General features: G+C 36.2%; 4 protein-coding genes across 4 annotated transcripts in view; 1 reads left to right on the top strand and 3 right to left on the bottom strand.

Annotated features, from left to right (window-relative positions):
* The window catches only part of LOC105232266 (40S ribosomal protein S8), a 366,487-nt gene that overhangs the window by 64,416 nt on the left and 282,313 nt on the right, over nt 1-19,758 (top strand). The window lies entirely within an intron of this gene.
* LOC105232278 (angiotensin-converting enzyme) lies at nt 1,558-6,172 on the bottom strand. The gene is made up of 9 exons (XM_011213920.4): nt 5,516-6,172; nt 4,198-4,341; nt 3,559-4,129; nt 3,118-3,499; nt 2,707-3,061; nt 2,408-2,619; nt 2,186-2,326; nt 1,958-2,130; nt 1,558-1,885 (listed from the first exon to the last, which is right to left on the bottom strand). The coding sequence occupies exons 2-9, from the start codon at nt 4,225-4,227 to the stop codon at nt 1,875-1,877; spliced, it is 1,875 nt and encodes a 624-aa protein (XP_011212222.2). The 5' UTR covers nt 4,228-4,341; nt 5,516-6,172; the 3' UTR covers nt 1,558-1,874.
* LOC105232277 (angiotensin-converting enzyme) lies at nt 6,642-15,890 on the bottom strand. The gene is made up of 9 exons (XM_029552821.2): nt 15,751-15,890; nt 9,091-9,170; nt 8,473-9,025; nt 8,041-8,404; nt 7,626-7,977; nt 7,340-7,554; nt 7,103-7,243; nt 6,868-7,040; nt 6,642-6,809 (listed from the first exon to the last, which is right to left on the bottom strand). The coding sequence occupies exons 2-9, from the start codon at nt 9,127-9,129 to the stop codon at nt 6,793-6,795; spliced, it is 1,854 nt and encodes a 617-aa protein (XP_029408681.2). The 5' UTR covers nt 9,130-9,170; nt 15,751-15,890; the 3' UTR covers nt 6,642-6,792.
* Nucleotides 16,266-19,687, bottom strand: LOC105232276 (angiotensin-converting enzyme-related protein). Its single transcript, XM_011213918.4, has 6 exons — nt 19,219-19,687; nt 18,581-19,157; nt 17,543-18,255; nt 17,131-17,486; nt 16,899-17,071; nt 16,266-16,830 (listed from the first exon to the last, which is right to left on the bottom strand). Exons 1-6 carry the CDS (start codon nt 19,282-19,284, stop codon nt 16,793-16,795), a joined length of 1,923 nt encoding a protein of 640 aa, XP_011212220.2. The 5' UTR covers nt 19,285-19,687; the 3' UTR covers nt 16,266-16,792.

Genomic DNA, 19,758 nt, shown 5'->3' with positions numbered 1-19,758 from the left:
AGTACGATGCAGTACGATGCATAACTTATCTAAGTCATGTACCAAAACTAACTTTCCAGTGTCTCTAAAAATGTAGCAAAATCTGAAAATTCACAGGGTGTAATTACAAACTATTTGCCGGCTGGATTTCTTGTTGCTTTCTTGTGTAAATATTTTTCTGCAATTCTTCAAAGAATAAGCAAACAAAAATGCTATTTTTTTTAATATTTTCTATTAAAGGCGAACAAAATAGTTTCTAGCCTAAATTGACAGTGAAAATGATATGCGTATAACGCAGGGTGCTCACGATTGATTGAAGAAATGAAAGTGGGTTCGTGAACTGGCTAAGTAACACTCGGTAATTGTAATAATTCAAACGACCGTCCTGTGCCAGCTGACTGTTGGCAGCGTCATTTCCTTAGTTTTCTTTTAGCATCCGATCGGTCAAGTTGTGTTAGTAATTCGCGCAGCGTTCTATCTTGAACAATTTTGTGAAAAGTGAATTAAAGTGATGTGAAAATCGTGTTTTGTAATTTCGATAAATAAATAATTTTGTTACATGTACGCATATGTGTTAACTAAGTTTCAGTTTCTTTTAGAACTGAAAATGAATAAGTATCGTATAGAGCAAGTCCACAAAATGGCCACCAGCAGTATATGCAAATGTACACGACACAGTACGGAAAGCGAAAAAGCCGGCGCCGGTGAATTGTATTAGTGCAAGTTGTTCAGCAGCATAAAATGAATTAACAAGATGGAAAGTTGATATTGAAAGTGGAGAATATATTGTAGAAACTGTAATACAAGTAATAGTTCCTTAAGCTGTAGTACATTCTCTTGTATGTATGCGCATACAAATATAAAAACCAGACGAAGGAAATGAAAGGAAGAACCGCAAAAACAGGGTGTTCAAAGTTAATTTATAACTGTTATATGAGGTTCGTGAGCTGGCTAACTGAACTGGAAATTGCAAAACCGAATTTCCTTTTCCAACTTCGCTATCGTTGTGTCAATTTCCTCAGTTTCGCATTAACATCCGTCCGGTGAAGTTGATTTGAGTTGGCCTATGCACGGCGCTTCGCTTTTAAGTTGTTTTATATGAAAAGTGTGTAAGTGGAAAAGTTATTTAGTTTTCAATAATTGCAATTAGTGAATTCGTTTGTATAATAAAAATAATTAATAATATTTATAAATTAACTTGTGAAAATGTAAAATATAGAAATTAGTAAAATTTATCTAAAGTAAGTAAATGTGTAGCAGGCCACAAAATGGCTGCCTTCGGTGATGAAGCTATTTTCCATATTCAAAAAAAGTGTAAATGCTTGTTATAATTGTGTTTTTGCGTTTGTTTACTTAGTGTTAATGTGAAAATGTAAGTTGATATGAAAGTAAAGCAATAAATATATTGTTTTGCGTTTCAAAAGTGAATAAAATGGCAAAGTGAAAAGCAATGTCATAAAATGGCCGCCTCAAAGCAGTAAGTGTGTGAGAGAGTCGTTTGCTCAGCCCCATTTCATGCGATTTCCTACAGCTGTTTACGATTGACAAGAATTAAAGGGTGAGCCAGTTATTTTTTTTTTAGTGTATTACTTTATTTTCAACATATTTAATTTATTCTCTTTTCACATACCTACACAGTTGTATTTGTAGTAAGATATTGTTATAATTCAGCCCAGCTCCGCGTAACAGAATGGAGGTAACTTGAAAGGTACTTCAATGTCGGTCGAAATAATTATAAATTATATTATTAACTTTTAATATTGAATTGTATTTCAAAAAACTTTGAGTCCCTAGACTAATAATACATAGTACGGCGAACTAAATATTCTTTCCTTAGTTCGAAAACACAAAAAAATGGTTTTTGATTGTTAAATAATTTTTGCAGCAACGCTTTCTTAAGAACATTCTGAAAAGAATAACAAAAAAAAATAATAATTTACAAAAAAAAAAAACAACTTCTCTTGCTTAAATTACTCACTCCTTGTTGGCTCCCAACCGATTTCCACATCATCTAAACGGTTTTGCTCCACCAACCATTCGTAAAGCGGTTGAAAATAGGCCAGCAGCCCATCCATGTTTATGGCTGACTCTTTTGTCATTATTTGTAGAATATCCTTATAAGATTTCGACGAGCCCAGGGACATTGCTTCCCTATTAAAGCAAATCACTATAATAATAAACATAATTAAATAAATTGAGTGCTTACATGACTAGCGGTCCGATTTGGCGTTGATTGGACAAATCACATAAATCGAGTGGATAGTTTTCATCATTTGGCTTATATTGCCCAGTGATTTCACAGAAATGTTGGTAGAGCTGATATTGGAGCACTGTGCTCATTATTTGACTGTATTGAAATAAGAAGTGATTAACATACTACTTATAAAAATTTAGATTAAAATATTAATAATACTACTGTCATACCCACCTAGTATATTGATCGTCCACTTCTATCAGCAACTTTGCTGGTGCATCAAAATCTTCATTGCTTCTACTCACAGGTGGCTCTGCGCCCGTAAAGTCCGTGGTCAGCTGCCAATAGGCACAATTATCGGAAATATTTAAGCGTTCATCAAGCACATCGACTCGATAACGGTCCAGAACATAGAAGACAGGAATCAGAAATATAGTGCGTAGACCCTGTATTTAAGGAAATATATTTTCATTACAATTTATCCAAAAGATACATTTAGTTTGTTTGTAGAAACAAAATTTTACTGCACACACCTGCCAATAGAGTCGATTAATTCTCAATTCTTTCGACACCCGAGCACGTTCTAAGACTTTTAGCTTTTCCAGATAACGTGGTGACGAAGCTGACAAAGAAAACATTTTTCCCAGACCATCGCTGAAATTGGGAAAGGGTTCCTCGGCAAAGAGTGTTGGCTGCTGATCATAAGCGCGATAGTAATAGACATCAGCTAGCGCCTCATACATATTGAAGAATCTTTCTTCATCTACGAGAGGGCAATATGAGAAGTTAACACGCTTGATACCATAAAACTTCCAGGCTTTATGCCAACAACGCAACTCTTCTTCGTCCAAATCGGCTTTAGGGCGTGCATTATGGGACCAAAAAGTGCTACAATTATTCATAGAAAGGTTCAGTAAGCCTTTACGTGCGCTTTAAGTACTTACTCTTCGATTTGTGGCATGCCCATAGAGCGGAAGTACTCCGCCACATTCCAGAAAACACGCTGCGCATTATTCAAACCACGTCGCAATAGGCCAGAGGTAATATTAGGCATACCGACTTCAGGGTAAGGGAATTCGATGTACCATTCTGGATCGGCACGACGAAATGCATTTCCTATGAAAATCTCTGCGAGGTTCTGGGGATATGGCTTACCACGTGGTATCAGTTCTTCACCATATAACTTTCTCAACTTTCCGCGGACATGAGCATGGAATTCCTGGAAAAGCGGTTGCAAGCGTTGCATGAAACTTTCCAATAGTGTAGCAGTCTGTGCGCTATTCTCTTCAAGATCCTTGTACCAGAATTCTGATGGTGTGGGGAAACCTATAACACAGAACATTAATTTTGCCTCCACATATTAAACTAACTAAAATCAAAATTACCGTTCAACTGCGCCGTCTTCCTATACAACTCCACAAACGACATAAAATCTTGCTTCGCGGGCATACCAGTCTTCCGACGCCATTCCAACCAGTAATACTCAATTTCAGCAACATCATTACTATTATGCAAAATATGCTGCACCGACGGTATCAAGGTTAAATTACATTGCTTTCGATCGTGGTAAGAGCAAAGCTTCGTATTCTTATAAATGTCACCCATATTTTTGGTAACAATGTACATTAATTTGAGATCCGCAGGTGACAGGGCTTCGTAACCTCTTTCGGGTATCTGTGACAATTGACGTTGCTGTTGTGGATTGCCTATGTTTAAGCGATTGAACTTGGTAACCTTGGGTGCTATGCTTTGCACATAATTCATTATCTCTTCGCTAGTCAACTCTGACTGCAGGAGAGCATACAGATAATTGGGGCCTTTTACCTCCAGTTGCCAATTGGCGAGCACCTCGCGGTTGTAAAGTGTGGCTAAATTCTGGTTAACATTTGCAAGGAATTTCGTTAAAACCTCGGTGGAATTCTCTGCCGAGTTGGTCGTGTGTAGTAGGCAATGAAGCTGTGAGGGGAAAGAAAAATTGTACAAATGTGTTAATGTTATTTTTTTTTTACCTATAAATTACTCACCAGAAAAATAATAATTAACAGCGACTTCATGTTCTCCAGAATTTATTGTTTTAGAAACGCTTTTTCGTATATAACTTAGGCTTCTAGAATGAAGTGATGTTAAATTTCTTTATCTTGCATCTCTGTTCTAGACTGTAGGAAAAACTATAAACCGAAACTTGAATTAGATTATATGAAAAACATTCGAAAACTTATTAATAATACTCAAGCCCGTTACCATTTAAAATCTCATATCGTTTTTTCAGGAATATTTTTAAAAACAAAATAGTAAGGAAATGCTAAGTTCGGGGACGACCGAACATTTTATACTCTTACAACTCGTAAGAATCAGAGCTCAGGGTGGTAATCGGTACCATAATATCTCACATGCTACAATCGCATGGAGTAAAGTCAGCCAGATGTTTGAAAATCCTGAAGTTAGCTTATGGGTAAAACATTCTCTCTCATTTCCATTAAGATTACTTACATATTGACCGATATATACGGTATAAAGTCACCCTGAAGTTCGAAAATCTTTGTATTAAGTATTATATATGGGAGATGAGGGAAGTATTGACCCGATTCAACCCTATTTGACATGCAGATATATCATTGTAAATAAAGGAAAAGGAATTCCAATTACGTACCGATATTTGCAGAAAAAAGTCAGTCATATTCGGTACCTACAGTCTTGACCAGTTTTGGATCTATTTAAAAAATATTGATTCCGATCGTGCAGTTTGTATGACATATATATGCTATAGTGGTACGATTTCGACGGTCCCAAGAAATGAGTAGATTCTGGAGAAAAAAATGAGGTGTGCAAAACTTTATATCGATATCCCCAACTTAGGTACTTGTTCGTCTAGATCTATTCAGTCCGTCACGATGATCATTTATATATTTTCCTTTTAATACTCCAACGTTTTCTTTTGACATAGTTTATAAACCCTGTACAGCGTATAAAAATAATAACGGTAAAAGCCGGAATACGTTTTTTAAAATTTTCATTTCGTATAAAAAGGCTATTATGATAGGCCGTCGACCTGTTCAGTACACATACTGCAGCTCGAAAAATGAACAGCCATATAATTATTTAGTCAAACAAAATTAGAATATACAGATCATGAACGACCACAATAGCATTTAAAATAAACATTTTTTTCGGTGTAGCGCGCAAATCCATGTACTTGCCATAAGTTGCAGTGCAGTTCTGTTACCTGCTTCAACAAGCATGCACGTAATTATGATTCATTGCGCGCCGCAACGCGGTTGTTAAACCACTTTTTACTTTCCACAAACCAACAAAAGTGATATTTAAAACAATTAAAATATTTACTTTAGCTTTTTTATCTGCACACCACGTTTTCCTTTATATTAATTGGCGGCGTAGAGCTTTACAATATTACTTAGCGGTTTTTAAACTCCTCACTCGCACTTTCAATAAACACTTTGTTTGCTTTTGAGTTTTCCTTAAGCTGTTCAACTACCGAGCTACCCAGCCACTATCACTTCCACACATATGTCCGGTCTTGAACGCTTCAAATTGGCAACTAAACGTCGAAGAGTGCCGGCTTGAAGTCGACCATAGTGATTAGCCTTCTGGGTAATTGCTTGAGTGCTTACGCATATTGCAATAATTCTTCCATGACTTGGCTTAATAATAAATGCGTCGCGACGGCGGCTTGGCACGAGTGCGAAACTATTAGTTTTCACAAACAGAGCAGCTGTGAACTGACTCTTTGATTAAAGAGAGAACATTTGTTGTTATTGGAGACCGGTAACGGTATTGAGTGAAAACATAATAACTCAATTACTTCAATTTTATGAAATATATTTTCTTCCTGTATCTATGGGCCTTACGCGAGCTCAGTAAGCGTTGGTCTTAGCAAGGGTCACATGTCCACGATGATAGGTGTCTTAGCTGGTCACTGTTCCACTGCCACTCACGCGGTGAGGACGCAAATTGTCAAAGTTGCAAGAAACTAACGCTAGGTACTTTTTGATCCATACTTAAGAGTTCTGGGCTTCACAACGGTCAAGCGTCTCTAGAAGTCCAAGTGGGAATATTTATGGTCTCACAAATATTGGCCTATTTACCTAATCTACCTAACCTAACCTTTCGCTGCTGCTCAACCTTTATCTAAGAGTAATCTTCAATCATTTTTATCATAACTGAAGTTGTACATAAAGGTCAACTTAGTTTTGATGCCAGATAATCTGCCGAAAAACGGCAAAAGGTCTGGCCAGGAATAACCCATCTAGATCACATATATATATAATTCTATTAATATGTCATCATATCTTACTTTGGACTGGATATCGTTGTTTTCCCCTACTCCGACGTTACTCGTTGAATAATTAAGAGTCAACTGGAAAACCTCCTTTCATCGACCTAATAAGCCATCCCATGAACCGTTAAATATAACTTACCAGAACCCTTCGTTTTGCCAATTTAAAACAAATTTCTGATATGTATTATTTTTAATACTGAATTTTTGTAGAAATAAATTTTACAAAAATTTAAGGAAAGTGAAATTGTTTAATACTCAAACTGAACGCCTAAAAAGCAAACGTTTTTTTTTTTTGCATCAACTTGTTCAGACCACGTCGGTTTTACGAGGAAACACATTCTGTAACGAAGATTTAGTTAATACACCGAATTCGATTTTTGGAAAGCTTTACACTTACTGTCAGATGTCGTCCAGCCAATGGGCACATTGTTCTTCTTATTCTCTGCCTCCAACCAAACACGGAGAGGTTCGAAATACTCAGCGATAGCTTTGCCACTCATTGTACGTTCACCATTGAAGGCCTCCAATACATCGGGCCAAGGTTTAGAGGCACCCAATGAGAGCATATTTCTACAAGCGATAACAATTTATTGCAACTCAGCTTGACAATTAATTTTTCTTTAAAAACTCACTTGAAGGCTTGACCTGCTTCAAAGCTGCCATAAATATCACAGTTGTCCAAAGGCAATTCCGGATTGGTGGGATCGTATTGGCCAGCTTTAATGCAAGCGGACTTGTAGAATTGGAATTGGATGATGAACGAAACCAAATATCTACGGAGAGCGTCAAAAAGAGAAATGTGAATATACGGTATGCAAGAATGATTACACACTATAGAGATTGTAGTTGCTATTAACCCTAAAGCCTACCTCAAATACTCGACATCGGCGGACACGTGATATTTAGCTGGCGCATCGAAATCTTTTTCAGAACGAACTACTGGTGGTTCAATGCCAGAGTATTCCTCACGCAACTTCCAGAAAGCACAATTCCAATCCTTCTTATCCACTTCGCCACGGAACAATGCCCAACGGTATTTATCCATAGTAAAGGCAAAAGGCAGGAATACGATCTTATCCAGAGCCTGAATAAATAATTACACGATATTATTTTACGAAATTCTTCAAACAAGAATATGAATTTACGATCACTTACAGCCAAGAACAATTGGTTGATGCGTGCCTCATCATCGCGTTGGTAGTTCTTCAGTAGACCAACACGCTCCAAATGTTTCGGTGTGGAGACTGAAAGTGAGAGCACATCACCGACTGCTTCATGGAAGCCAGGGTTAGCACCAGCGCGATAGATGAAGGGCAAATGCTGGTATTGCAAGAAGTATTGGATGTGTCCCAATTCGTGGTGAACGGTGAAGAATTGATCCATTGTCACACGTGTGCACTGCTTAATGCGCACATCATCGATGATGTAGAAATCCCAAGCGCTGGCATGGCAAATCAAATCGCGTCCATCATCAGGCTTTACCAAAATACTCTTATCCCAGAAATCTCTGCAAGGTAGAAATGATAGTGCTTGAAATTTTTGTAAAGAACTAATGCAATCTTGAACTTACTGTGGCAGCTTGGTCAGATTCATTGATTGGAAGAAATCATCACCCAGTTGGAACATTTTCAGTGGTGTGTAACCTTGTGCAACCATCTCATTGGTGACATCAATCAGCGGCTTATCGGGGAAGGGCGAGACAATATCGGCCACACTGGACCATTGTTGAGCCCACATATTGCCCAACAAATGCATGGGAATGGGTCCCTTTTCCGGCACTACAGCGTCGCCATAGTGCTGACGCAGACGATAACGCACGTAGCCATGTATTTGCTGATAGAGCGGACGCAGTTCATCGAAAATGTCTTCGAGCTGCTTTTCAATGCTGTCATCCTCGTACTCATCCAGCCACAATTCAGCGCCAGAATTGAAATCTATTGTAATTAAAAATTGAAATCGTAATAAATTGTGACACGAACAAACAACTCTTCAGCGTACTCACTATTTAATTTGGCTGCTTTCGTATTGAGTTCCACATATTTCTCGAAAGGAGTGCGCACAGCAGTACCGGCTTTATCATAAAATTCGCGCCAATAATACTTCAGCTCTTCCGGATCACGGCTGGTGGTAATGATATCCTCGATTTCAGGATCCAAAGAAAGATCGCATTTGGTGGCATTTTTATAGTCACAAACACGTACTTTAGCGAAGTTTGACTCCATAGTGGACATCACATCCAAATATTCAGCGTAGTCAGCCTCGCTGAGTGCTGCATAACCGAGTTTGGTGAGCATTTTGAATTGACGGCGCAAATTTTCCGATTTAAAGGATTGCCAATTGAATTTCTGTAAATCTGTGGAGACCTCCTTCATGAATTTGGCCACCTCAGCGGAGACTTCATTCTTCTTGCGCTCATTCTCCGCATTAATGTTAGATGCATAGGCCCAACTGGCTTCCGTCTCTAAGTTGGTACGACGTGCAATCTCTTTGTTCAGATTCTCAATGTACTCAGTGGCGGTAATCTCCTCTTTTACACTGGCCAGCGCATTCTGCAGCTGTTGAGTGGAGTAGCGTGTCAATAAGAATACGTTTATAAGCGTGTAAAATATGGTTGACTTACCGCTAATGTGGCAAAAAGCGCGACGATCAAAATTTTCATGGTGCGTAGTTTTTTTTAGAGAATTTTTACAAAAGTTTTAACTGAAATTTTCAAAAATCAAAAAAATAGATTAGTTTTCAGAAAAAAGTATTTATGAAACTGAAAAGAATATCTTAGATTGGAATAAAAAATGTCAGTGTCAAAAAAGTATTTACCAAAACAGTTATAACAAAGTATTATTTTTTTTTTAAATTCTAACAAATTCCTTTGTTTGTCTTTTCGTTATTATATTACGAGATTGCCTTTTATGTTTAAAAATCGAAAATCGCTTTATGGGTTTTCAAAATGTACTCCATTAAGATCTATAGACTTTTGCATGTATTTGACCAATTGTCAAAGCAATATTGCTACTCTGATGGAGGTAACTCCCAAAAAACGTTGATCTCTTAGTTTAGATATAAAGAGAAGTCATTCGTATACGGTGGATGACTCATCTAATCGATTTTTTGATCAAAATGTAGTAGTTGCAGTCTACGTGTGAGAGCATTGTCATGGTGAAGAAGGATCCGTCTTTGGCGGTTGGTTTTCCTAATTTCTTGAGAGACGACTGGCAAACAAATGGTTGTATGCCACTCAGAATTTACTGTTCTGCGTTGTTCCAGTAGTATGTTTGCGGCATGTCCAGTTTAAGAAAAAAAAAACAGGCAACCATTTGCTTGGAAGTGCTTCATACGCGAGCAATTTTTGTTGAATTCGGCTCGTCTTGAAACACCATACAGTCGACTGCTGTTTACTTTTGGGCTCATAAGTGTAAATCCACGATTCATCACCTATCACGATGTCATAGATGTGTTTCGAAGCACTGCTATCGTATTTTGTTAGCATGGCTCTAGAACAATCGTCACGAGCGTTTTTAGAGCGAATGGAATCCGACGTTAACAGATTCTTTTACAGTCACACGTTCAAGCAACATTTAATGTATGCTAGCCCCACTAAGACCCATAGTTGTCTCAATCTCGCAATATGTCATATGACGATGATAGTTTCCGAACAATTTCGGACTGATTTTGATCGAAAATCACCTTGATCTCCATGGCTAAACATTGAATAAAGTTCATCGATACACTGCAGCGGAGTTAATGAAAGTTGTAAAAATAATCGCTTGAAAATATTCACGATTTAATACCATTTTCGGCTGAGATGATTATTTCAAGTTACTGTAAGCAACATACAAATAGCGGTCGTAAGTCAAAACGTTCTGAGTATGTAAGTTGTGAGTTGCCAGATTACAACACAAGAGTTGTCAAATCAAGAAACATAATAGTCTACCCACGTATTACAAAAAACAGAAATGTGCACCAAATCAATTAATTCTCTGCGATTACAAATCGCATACAAACTAGGTATTGAATCGAATAAATCGCACATTTTTACTAGAGAAATCTCTTAACGAATTCTAAAACCAAGCGGGAGTTCCTAAAACGCTACTGAAATTTAACGTTTGACCTCGTTTTCGCACAAAATGTTTATATTCTTTAGTATTATATATATAAATATACTTATGTATACTGTATAAGGCCTTGTTTCTCTGTAAATGTATGGGTCTGACTCAGCTATTGATACTCTTCAAAGGTTCTCTCAACCAGCTATTGCCGGCTGATGTCTTGAATTATAAGTTTATCGCCAAAATAAACATAAACACAACCAAAATAAGACTCGTATACATATTTATGTGCAAGGAAAAATAAAAACAAAGTTTCTAAACGATAAAGTTCGTCTTTAAAAACACAATGCACGTACAAATGGACGAACTGAAAATAAAAACAAAACGAGAAAAGTAATCTGGTTTCTCTTGTATATATTTTTAAAACATGTTTGATCTTGATTGTTTGTTTTTTCGACGTTTTTGCAAGCATCTAATTATAATATGAGTTCAAAAAAGTCATAAATCGGAAGGGATTTAATTATAATAATTATTTAAAATAACGAAATTGGGTTAAAAAATAGCCGGTCGCGCCAGTAAATGTCAGAATTTAAAAACAAAAAAAAAACAAAAACACTCCCACTTAGTCGAAGTGCAGTAAAATATATTAAGTGTTTTATTATTCTACATATTAATAATATTAAATGATATAAGAACGAAATGTTTCTGACTGGTTGACGTGTCTATCAATTTTAGTCCACCACCAGAGGTAGGACAAAACTGTATACATATTTCGTCAACATTTGTTCCTACAAACCAAATATGATAATTATAAATCGAACAGATTTGGAGAAGGGAAGGCATATTCACTCAAAGTCGATTTCTCCATTTCTGGTATTAAATGACGTCTTCTTATGCCACCTGGAATAACTAATAATAAAATACCGATTGAACGGTTATGGACAGCAGACAGTGAATACAAATTATTTATAATGAGATTGCACATTATCCTCATAATAAGTGAAACTGAATTGCAGTAGGCGGATGTGTTATTTTTACATCCAGAAGTGAAATTAAGAGTTGGGGGGAGTTTTGGGAACCTGCATATTTTAATTTTGGGCTGGAAGGTGTGGTGTTATATATAGACTACAGACTTGAAATGAACTTGAATTTCAGAAAAGCTTACAAGGGTTCTAATTTTTCAATTATCTTTTTTCTTAGAATCATTGTCTAATGCTTGTCATGCTTATTTTTGAAAGCATCAATAAATAAATTTGAATTTCAGTAATTCGTAGAAATCTAGTTATTATTTGTTTTTTTTTTTTCGAAACATAGTTGAATGCCTGTCATGCTTAGTTTGTTTTTTGAATTTTTTTGTTTTTTTTTTTTAATTATTTTAAAGTTTAGTCTATAATTTTCATGCTTAATAAGCGCTCAGTAAAATTTTCCATTTTTTATTAAGTTCGATTTTGATTTACATGCGACTTTTATGGTTTCGACACTACTACTATGCACTACCGAAAAAGATTAGATTAACGCTCGCCATTCAGAAATTATATGGTGTACTCGTCGTCAGTTTTATAACTATTTAGAAAGTTCCCCATAATGAATGAAGCAGCAACAAGTACGAGAGAAAAAATTATATACACCTGTTAACATACATTTCGTCACCTAAAATGCAAAACAACATATATTTAAAAAAAATTTAAAATCGTTGTCAAATGCAATAACCAATATATAACCATTTTATAACGAAAACTCTAATTTGGTTTCAATTTAATATGAGTGTCTGATTTTTTCACCATGAGTGTATGATAAATACTATATAACCCATAATATAACTAATATATAACCAATATATAACCAATACATAACCACTATATAACCATTTTATAACCAAAACTCAAATTTTGTTTCAATATTAGTGGTTTCCATTATATCGTTTTTCCTTCGCCTCTAAACTTATGAAAATTGATGTTACCTTACTTTGCATTTTAGATGACGATATGTTCCTACAAATACTAAAATATTTAATATTTTAATAAATCAATCAAATTAAATGCCAAATTCTAGGAAACAATGACGTTAATAGTTTGTCGTAATCAATATATTCACAGAATTTGGCATCAATTTTTCAGTTATTAAACAATCGACAGATGCTTATTAAAGATAATTACTACGACGATCCATTATCGCCTGTACCCCGTTGGTTCAAACAAATGCGATAACAACTGTATAAATATTGGTTCTATAATCATTGACAATGTGCTACTTTGGATCACCCACCATCGAGATCTATGCAGTTCAAAGAGAAGGGCTCATGTCAGAACTCTAATCAAGTAACTGCTTAAGCTACTTAGTTGCGTAGGTATTTCATAAATTAAATAACTTCAAACTACAAATAGACGATTGTACTTCAGTCTTAAGTTATTTACGATGCCACTGATCAGCGTTTAGCGATACGAGCCTGCGATATGCGATTAACTTGCAATATTTTATAGTTCTAGTACGTGATCGGCCGTTATCAGTGCTAGGCGGCGAGAGATAACTCCAATGAACAACTGAAAGAGCTCAAATGTGTATGTGCCATAGTTAAGTATGCCATATGCATATCAAAACTAGATTCTTCGATAGTTTTATAGATTTCAATTTAACTGTGCGTTACAAAGCAGTTAACTACTTTTGTGGGCAAAAAGATCTTTAAAACGTAAATTAATTATGATTCTACTTGAGATAATAGATATATCGATAAGTTAATTAGTTGTACTTAGACACCGAAAGTGCGCTACTTGAGTTCGAGAACTAAACTTCCTTTAGAGCACTTGAATAAAAGTTATTATAAAGTCAATTCAATTGAAAATGTTAATTAAAAGCTTATAGTTCATATTAAAGTTACTGAAATTATTCCAAAGTAATGTACTAAATCACCTGATCAAATTTGACCCGGACTGATCCACATTTATTCAAAAATCAATATCTTTTTTCGCTCATTTAAAGTTTGATCCGCGGCATAGTTACTGCTTCCGTGATAGAGACTTTTTTGTCAGCCTTGTGTTTAACACTCTTTAGCAGGATCAGATCACCTTTTTGGTCTTTCCCCCTTTTCAGTACCAAATCTCCATTCATGGCCAACGGTGCCACCACGTGAAGGTGAAAAGGAGATTCCGGTTGAGAAGTAAGGAACCTTATTTTGTGCAAAGTAGACACCTATGTCTACACCCTCGATATGTTAGGTTAGGTTAGAACACCGATCCTAAAAGGAATCACACTTGAACAGTTTAGAACGCCGATACATTGTGGTATCTATATACCATATACTGGATCATAAGACACTTACAAATCGACAAAGCGCTTTGAATCTATGTGAGCCTATTACAAATTCGTTCAGACGGCTAATTACAGTTTCGTTTATCGCACCCTCAATAGATGGGTAAAAATTTCAATCAATCGCACGCTAATTGCTCCGTACGTCAACGAAGCCTGGACGTAAAGCTGATAAATAAGCTAAAAGTTTTTGAACGAAAAGTGTTGTGCAGAATTTTGGAGCTGTTTGCAAGGCTTATGGAGAAAGCGGTGAAACCACGAGCTACAGACTTTGTATGTAAAAGCACTCCGATATTTTAACAACAATTGAATAAAACATGCTAGCCAAATGATTTGCGTCGACGAAAATTATCTTCCTGGGAAGATGCAGAAATAAAAGACGCGGAGGCAGACCAAAACTTAGATGAATTAATAGTGTGGACTAGGACGACGAAACTACGAAGCTGGCGTACTCAAGCAAGGCACAGAAATAATTGGCAAATTAAATTGCTAGAAGCAGAGGCCCGCTCCGGGTTGTAGAGCTAACGATGATGAGATGTAATGTAAAGTTTGATCTTTATATGTGAAGTCATCGAAAAATTACTCATGCGACTCCCACATTTACCTCTGCTAATGATGATAACATCGAAAAAGTTAATGAAACAGTGCTTGAGAATCATCGTGTTGACATCAAAGAGTTAGCAGAGGATTTCAACAAACCTTAAGGATCGACTTAACATATTTCGATTTTCTTTTTTTCATGAAACGTGTCAATGCTGGACTCGTATCTAGAGACCTAAATCTTGTAACCGAAACGGATTCGGATTTTTAACCGACCAAGGACTGTGAAATCAGAAGCATTCTTCAAATTTACTGAGAAATATTTTCTACAGCGACAACAGCAACAACAACAATTGTATGGAAAATTGGCACAAGCCCGAACTGGCAAATGAGGCTCTTTTTTTGTCAGTCCGGGTCAAATTTGATCAGGTGGTATGTATTACTCTAAACTTGAAAGAACTGCCAAATGTGGTTCAATCAATCAAATGGTAGTATTTTAAACTCTTACAGAATTCGAAACAACTTTCATTCTGAAATGAAATGAAATTAAAATACTTCAAATTTCTAAAACACTTTTGGTGATAATTGCTCCGAATATTTTCACTACTTATGAACAGTGCGAAACACATTTTAATTTACTAATTAGCTAATTTTGGACACATTTGTTTTAAATAATATTTTTTGACATATTTTTTTCAATTATATTTCTATATCCTGAACAGGGTTTTATAAATTTGTAACATCTAAAACGAAACGTCGGAGTCGATTGGCTTGACGAGCTGAGTCAATTTAGCCATGTCCGAAATTTGCCATGGATTGTTGAACAAGGCAACGCTACAACCTGCAAATATAATATACAGATCGGAGCACTATAGCATATATGTACATAGCTGTCATACAAAGTGATCGATCGAAATCAAGTCCTTGTGTGAAAACTTTGAAGAAAAATAAATGATAAAATATTTGCAATTTTTTTATATAAAATCTATCCACTGATCTTGCTTTTATGCTCTTAAATGACATTTAATTATTTATTTTGCATTTTTCGTTGTCAAAAAGTGGCCAGCTCTCATGGGTGGTCTCATGTATTTCGAACACGCCAAGTCATTTAGTGCAGTAATTGCCAAACGCACGCTTAAGTAAATGGCAAAATTGCATTATTTAACTTAATTTAACATTTGACTTGGCAATAAGATCAAGATCATGACGTTGGGTGCATTGAACCGCGATTGACATGTGATTTGTGCATGATTAATCCAATTTATTGTAACAAATCGCAAGCATGTGCATCAGTTAAAACACATACATGCTCAGTAGCAATATGAATATTTTTTAATTTCACCAATAATTTGATCAAACACCAATTAAATTTGAAAACTGTAACGAATGCTCACCCACAACTTTTCAATAACACCAACTTTTAGCAAGAAACTCGCGCGCTGGAAGAGCGCGGCACGTAAACTAATTTGCTGAGCAGCCGCTGGCTGGCTTTTATACTGGCTAAGCGCTGCAAGATCAACGTTTGTAAATTATTCAACCGCAGTGGCACAGTCGTCCATACGTATCAGCATTAAAGTGGTTAGAAAAATGAGTGTAAAAATCAGCAAATTGAGATATTGAGCGTGTCGTCGCCAAGGCGAGTGCTCATCGTCATTATCGCCAACAATGCCGGAGCCAAATATGCGTGAGATATCGATAAGGAAGGAGAATCCAATTGAGATAGGCATAACACTGTCTGCTTGAGTATTGAGATTACGTCGACGCAAGCTAAGTAAATATGTGAGAGAAATTGTAAATAAAAAATAAAAATAAATGCCGCTGACCACTTACGATTCGTGCTTAGTATTTAATCGGTTATAAATTTGCAATAAAAATCAATTATTCCCTGAATTAGCCAGAAATAGTCTGCTTTGTGGTTATATACATACTTTTATTTGTTCTTTATTTAACACAAACAATTTTTATGTTGAGTGTGAACGCCAGATTTTGTCAAGTAAATATTAGCTTACACAGTTTTACAGTTTTGTCTTGTGGATGGAATTTGAGGAAAGTAATTTGTTGTATTTTTAATTTTTTTTAATTTTTTTTTAAACTATTTTTAAACAATTTTCTTTCTCGTATTAGTTTAAAAAATAATAATTATGTCAAATACAATGCAAACAAACAGCTTTATTAAACTTAACTTCCTTATGAGATTAAGGTTGAATTGTTTTGTTTAATGTTTATACAGCTTTTTAAGATTATAAAACACTGGCAAATTTTTATTAAAAAGTGCGAATTGTTTAAAAAAATATTTTGATTTCATTCAAAAATGTTTATGTTGTATGCGATGAAGGCTCTCTACGGTCTTACTTCGTAAGCAAAACGAGATCGTATTTGTCATAAGCAAACATTGGCCTTTTGACAATTCTCTTTAACGATGACTTTCGTTAAATGTTAGGTGCTAAATGCTGGACAGCAGTCACCTGCTACTTCTGCAAATAACAAAAATAAATTGATTAATAAAAACATAATTGTAAATATTTTTGAAGTGTGCGCTCACTATCAGTATCGCCCCAACCGAGTGGCACTTTCAAGCGTTCATTTTCTGCTTGTAGCCATTTGCGGAGTGGTTCAAAGTACTCCAGAAGCGCGGATGGATCCATTTCAGTTTCACCAGTAAACTCCTTTAGCGCCTTTTTCCAATGCACCGATGCGCCCAATGTTAGAAATTTGCTGTAATTTTAAATTAAAATTTATACTCAATTGACAAAAAAGTTTAACAGGAAACTTACCTGAATGCTTCACCAGCTTCCTTGTTGTTGTAAATGTCACAATTATCTAAAGTTTTTTCTGGGTCACCCGGCACATACTGACCAGCTTTGATGCACATAGCTTTAAGAAACTGAAATTGGAAGATATGGGCTGCAAAGTAACGCAAGTATTCGACATCAGCGTCAATGTGATATTTTGCGGGTGGATCGAAATCTTGGTCTGTGCGACGTACGGGTGGCTCGACGCCGGAAAACTCTGAACGCATTTGCCAGAAGGCACAATTCCATTTCGATTCTTCCACCTCGCCGCGGAACACAGCATAACGGTATTTATCCATGGTGTAGGCAAAAGGCAAGAACACGATTTTTTTGAGCGCCTAAAATGTAAGTTTTTGAAATGATCATAATATTAAATTAAATCTTTTCAACTCACATTCTTAAACAATTCATTGATGCGACTTTCATCATCTAACTTGCCCACGTTTGATAGGCCAATGGCTTGCAGGTGCTTGGGCGTGGAGACCGAAAGCGCAATAACATCGCCGACCGCCTCATGGAAGCCGGGATTTGGCGCTGAGCGATAAACTGTCGGTTGATTTTCATATTGTAAGTAGTACTGTATATGGCCAAGTTCGTGATGTACAACGTACAGATAGTGAGTGTCGACGTCAGTGCACATTTTAATGCGCACATCACTGTCCTGGTACAAATCCCAGGCAGAAGCATGACAAACTATTTCTCTGTCCGCTGGCCGTGTTAGCACGCTTAAGTCCCAAAAGCTTGGCGGTAGCGCACGCATGCCGAGTGATTTGAAAAATTGATCACCTAATTCGAAGAGTTTGCGTACTGTGAAGTTTTGACGCTGCATTTCGCTGGTCACGTCCAAGAACGGCTTTTCTGGAAAAGGGGTGAAAAGTGGCAATGCATTGTCCCATTGTTGGGCCCACATGTTGCCCAACAAATGCATTGGAATGTTTCCATTCTCAGACACAATTTCATCACCATAATAAGCACGGAGTCGATAACGAACATAACCGTGTATTTCACGATAGAATGGCAATATAGCTTTATACACCTTATCCAGATTTGATTCGAAATCGGGGTCTTCATAGAAATGAATCCAGTAATCAGCATATGATGAATAACCTGATACATGATTGATAAAATTAAGGAATTTTAAATTAAATACAAAAGTAATCGACATTCATTTTATATAAGAGTACAATAAATTAAAAATAACTAAATAACTGGTATTAAAAATGGGAAATGAAAAAATAATTTTTTATATGTACATACATATATAAATATTCGGCGTTGCACTTTCTTTGTTATCAACTCGCCCAATGTTTATAGTCAGTAGCGACAACATCTGATGTGCACATATACATACAATCATGCACATATTACTGTGAAAGTATAAACAAAAAGCAAAACATGTATGCTTATCTTCAACGAAACGCCGCCAACTTACCATTCAGACGCGCTGCCTTGCGGGTAAACTCAATATATTTTTTGAAATTCTCTCGCATCGGTGTGCCTGCTTTGTCATACCATTGACGCCAGTAATGTTTCAACTCTTTTGGATCACGACTATTCGAGAGACGTTCCTGTACATGTGGCTCCAATTGCAGCGTACAATCTCCCTCCTTGTTGTATGGACAAACAGTTGTAGTAGCATAATTTGACTGCATTAAACTCACTGCATTGAGTAACTCCTTATAATCACTTTCGGGTAGCACATCTATACCCAAATCACCAAGTATAGTTGCTTGCCGCTTAATATCATCATCGGTTGAGTCAATATATCCCGATGCAATCACATTGCGGGTCATCTCCTTGTTTGCGGCTGCATTTGTTGTAGCCACAGCAATCATAGCTTTGCGATTTTCCTCAGTGACATTTGTGTTATAAACATAAGAGGTGAGAAACTCATTACGACGACGTTGGCGTAGTAGTTCATTTTCACGTTGGAAAAATGCACGAGCATCAGATTTCACTGAATTGCTACTACAAGAACCCGCTGAGTCAGCAGAATATGCACGCACAGACTTTCGGAAAAGGAAATAAATGAAACATTAGCTCACTGGTAGAACCTGATCAACAACTTACCGCTGATAAAAATAGCGCCTGGAGTAACAAAGCATTTTGTAACCAAACTATATTCCTTGCCTTCATTATGGTAAATTGTCTCTTCTCCGACGAGACTTTCGTAACGTGCCACTGGCCGAGTACGACTAAACTGTTTCGCAAATTATAATTCAATATGCAAGCACATCACGTTGACTGCTGTTATCGGCGGGGTCAAGACGGGCTTTGCGTGGCGCTTGCTCTGTAATAAGCTTTAAAGAATCTTGTGAATATAACAGTCAATCTGGAAAGACTTGGTTTGGAATATTATAATGCTGTACGTTGAGTTGTAATTTTATGTTTAACAAACTAAATGTTTGCTTCGTTAAGACTTGATTCTTTGAATTAAATATAAATTTTTAAGGAATTTTTAACTGATTAAATTTTGACTTTTAAATAAAAATTTGTTTACAATTTTTTAATGAGATTCACTTCAATGTAGATCCTTTAAGTGATGCCAATTATTATTGTTTTGATTAGATAATAAAAGGCTACCATAATGTCCTATTTCTAATAAATTTT

Source organism: Bactrocera dorsalis, chromosome 1 (assembly GCF_023373825.1).
Source record: "Bactrocera dorsalis isolate Fly_Bdor chromosome 1, ASM2337382v1, whole genome shotgun sequence".
Taxonomy (NCBI): domain Eukaryota; kingdom Metazoa; phylum Arthropoda; class Insecta; order Diptera; family Tephritidae; genus Bactrocera; species Bactrocera dorsalis.
Note: the sequence above shows the minus strand (reverse complement) of the source record. Positions and strands in the feature narration are given on the sequence as shown.

Excerpts from the sequence above, each read along its gene's own strand:
- LOC105232278 (XM_011213920.4), bottom strand. The coding sequence starts at position 4,227 with ATGAAGTCGCTGTTAATTATTATTTTTCTG. Across the intron at positions 4,130-4,197 it reads TGTTAATTATTATTTTTCTG|CTTCATTGCCTACTACACAC; the intron begins GTGAGTAATTTA and ends TTCCCCTCACAG. Across the intron at positions 2,620-2,706 it reads TTAATCGACTCTATTGGCAG|GGTCTACGCACTATATTTCT; the intron begins GTGTGTGCAGTA and ends CCTTAAATACAG.
- LOC105232277 (XM_029552821.2), bottom strand. The coding sequence starts at position 9,129 with ATGAAAATTTTGATCGTCGCGCTTTTTGCCACATTAGCG. Across the intron at positions 9,026-9,090 it reads CGCTTTTTGCCACATTAGCG|CTGCAGAATGCGCTGGCCAG; the intron begins GTAAGTCAACCA and ends TCCACTCAACAG. Across the intron at positions 7,555-7,625 it reads TCAACCAATTGTTCTTGGCT|GCTCTGGATAAGATCGTATT; the intron begins GTAAGTGATCGT and ends TTATTTATTCAG.
- LOC105232276 (XM_011213918.4), bottom strand. The coding sequence starts at position 19,284 with ATGAAGGCAAGGAATATAGTTTGGTTACAAAATGCTTTGTTACTCCAG. Across the intron at positions 19,158-19,218 it reads AGGCGCTATTTTTATCAGCG|TCTGTGCGTGCATATTCTGC; the intron begins GTAAGTTGTTGA and ends CTTTTCCGAAAG. Across the intron at positions 17,487-17,542 it reads TCAATGAATTGTTTAAGAAT|GCGCTCAAAAAAATCGTGTT; the intron begins GTGAGTTGAAAA and ends CTTACATTTTAG.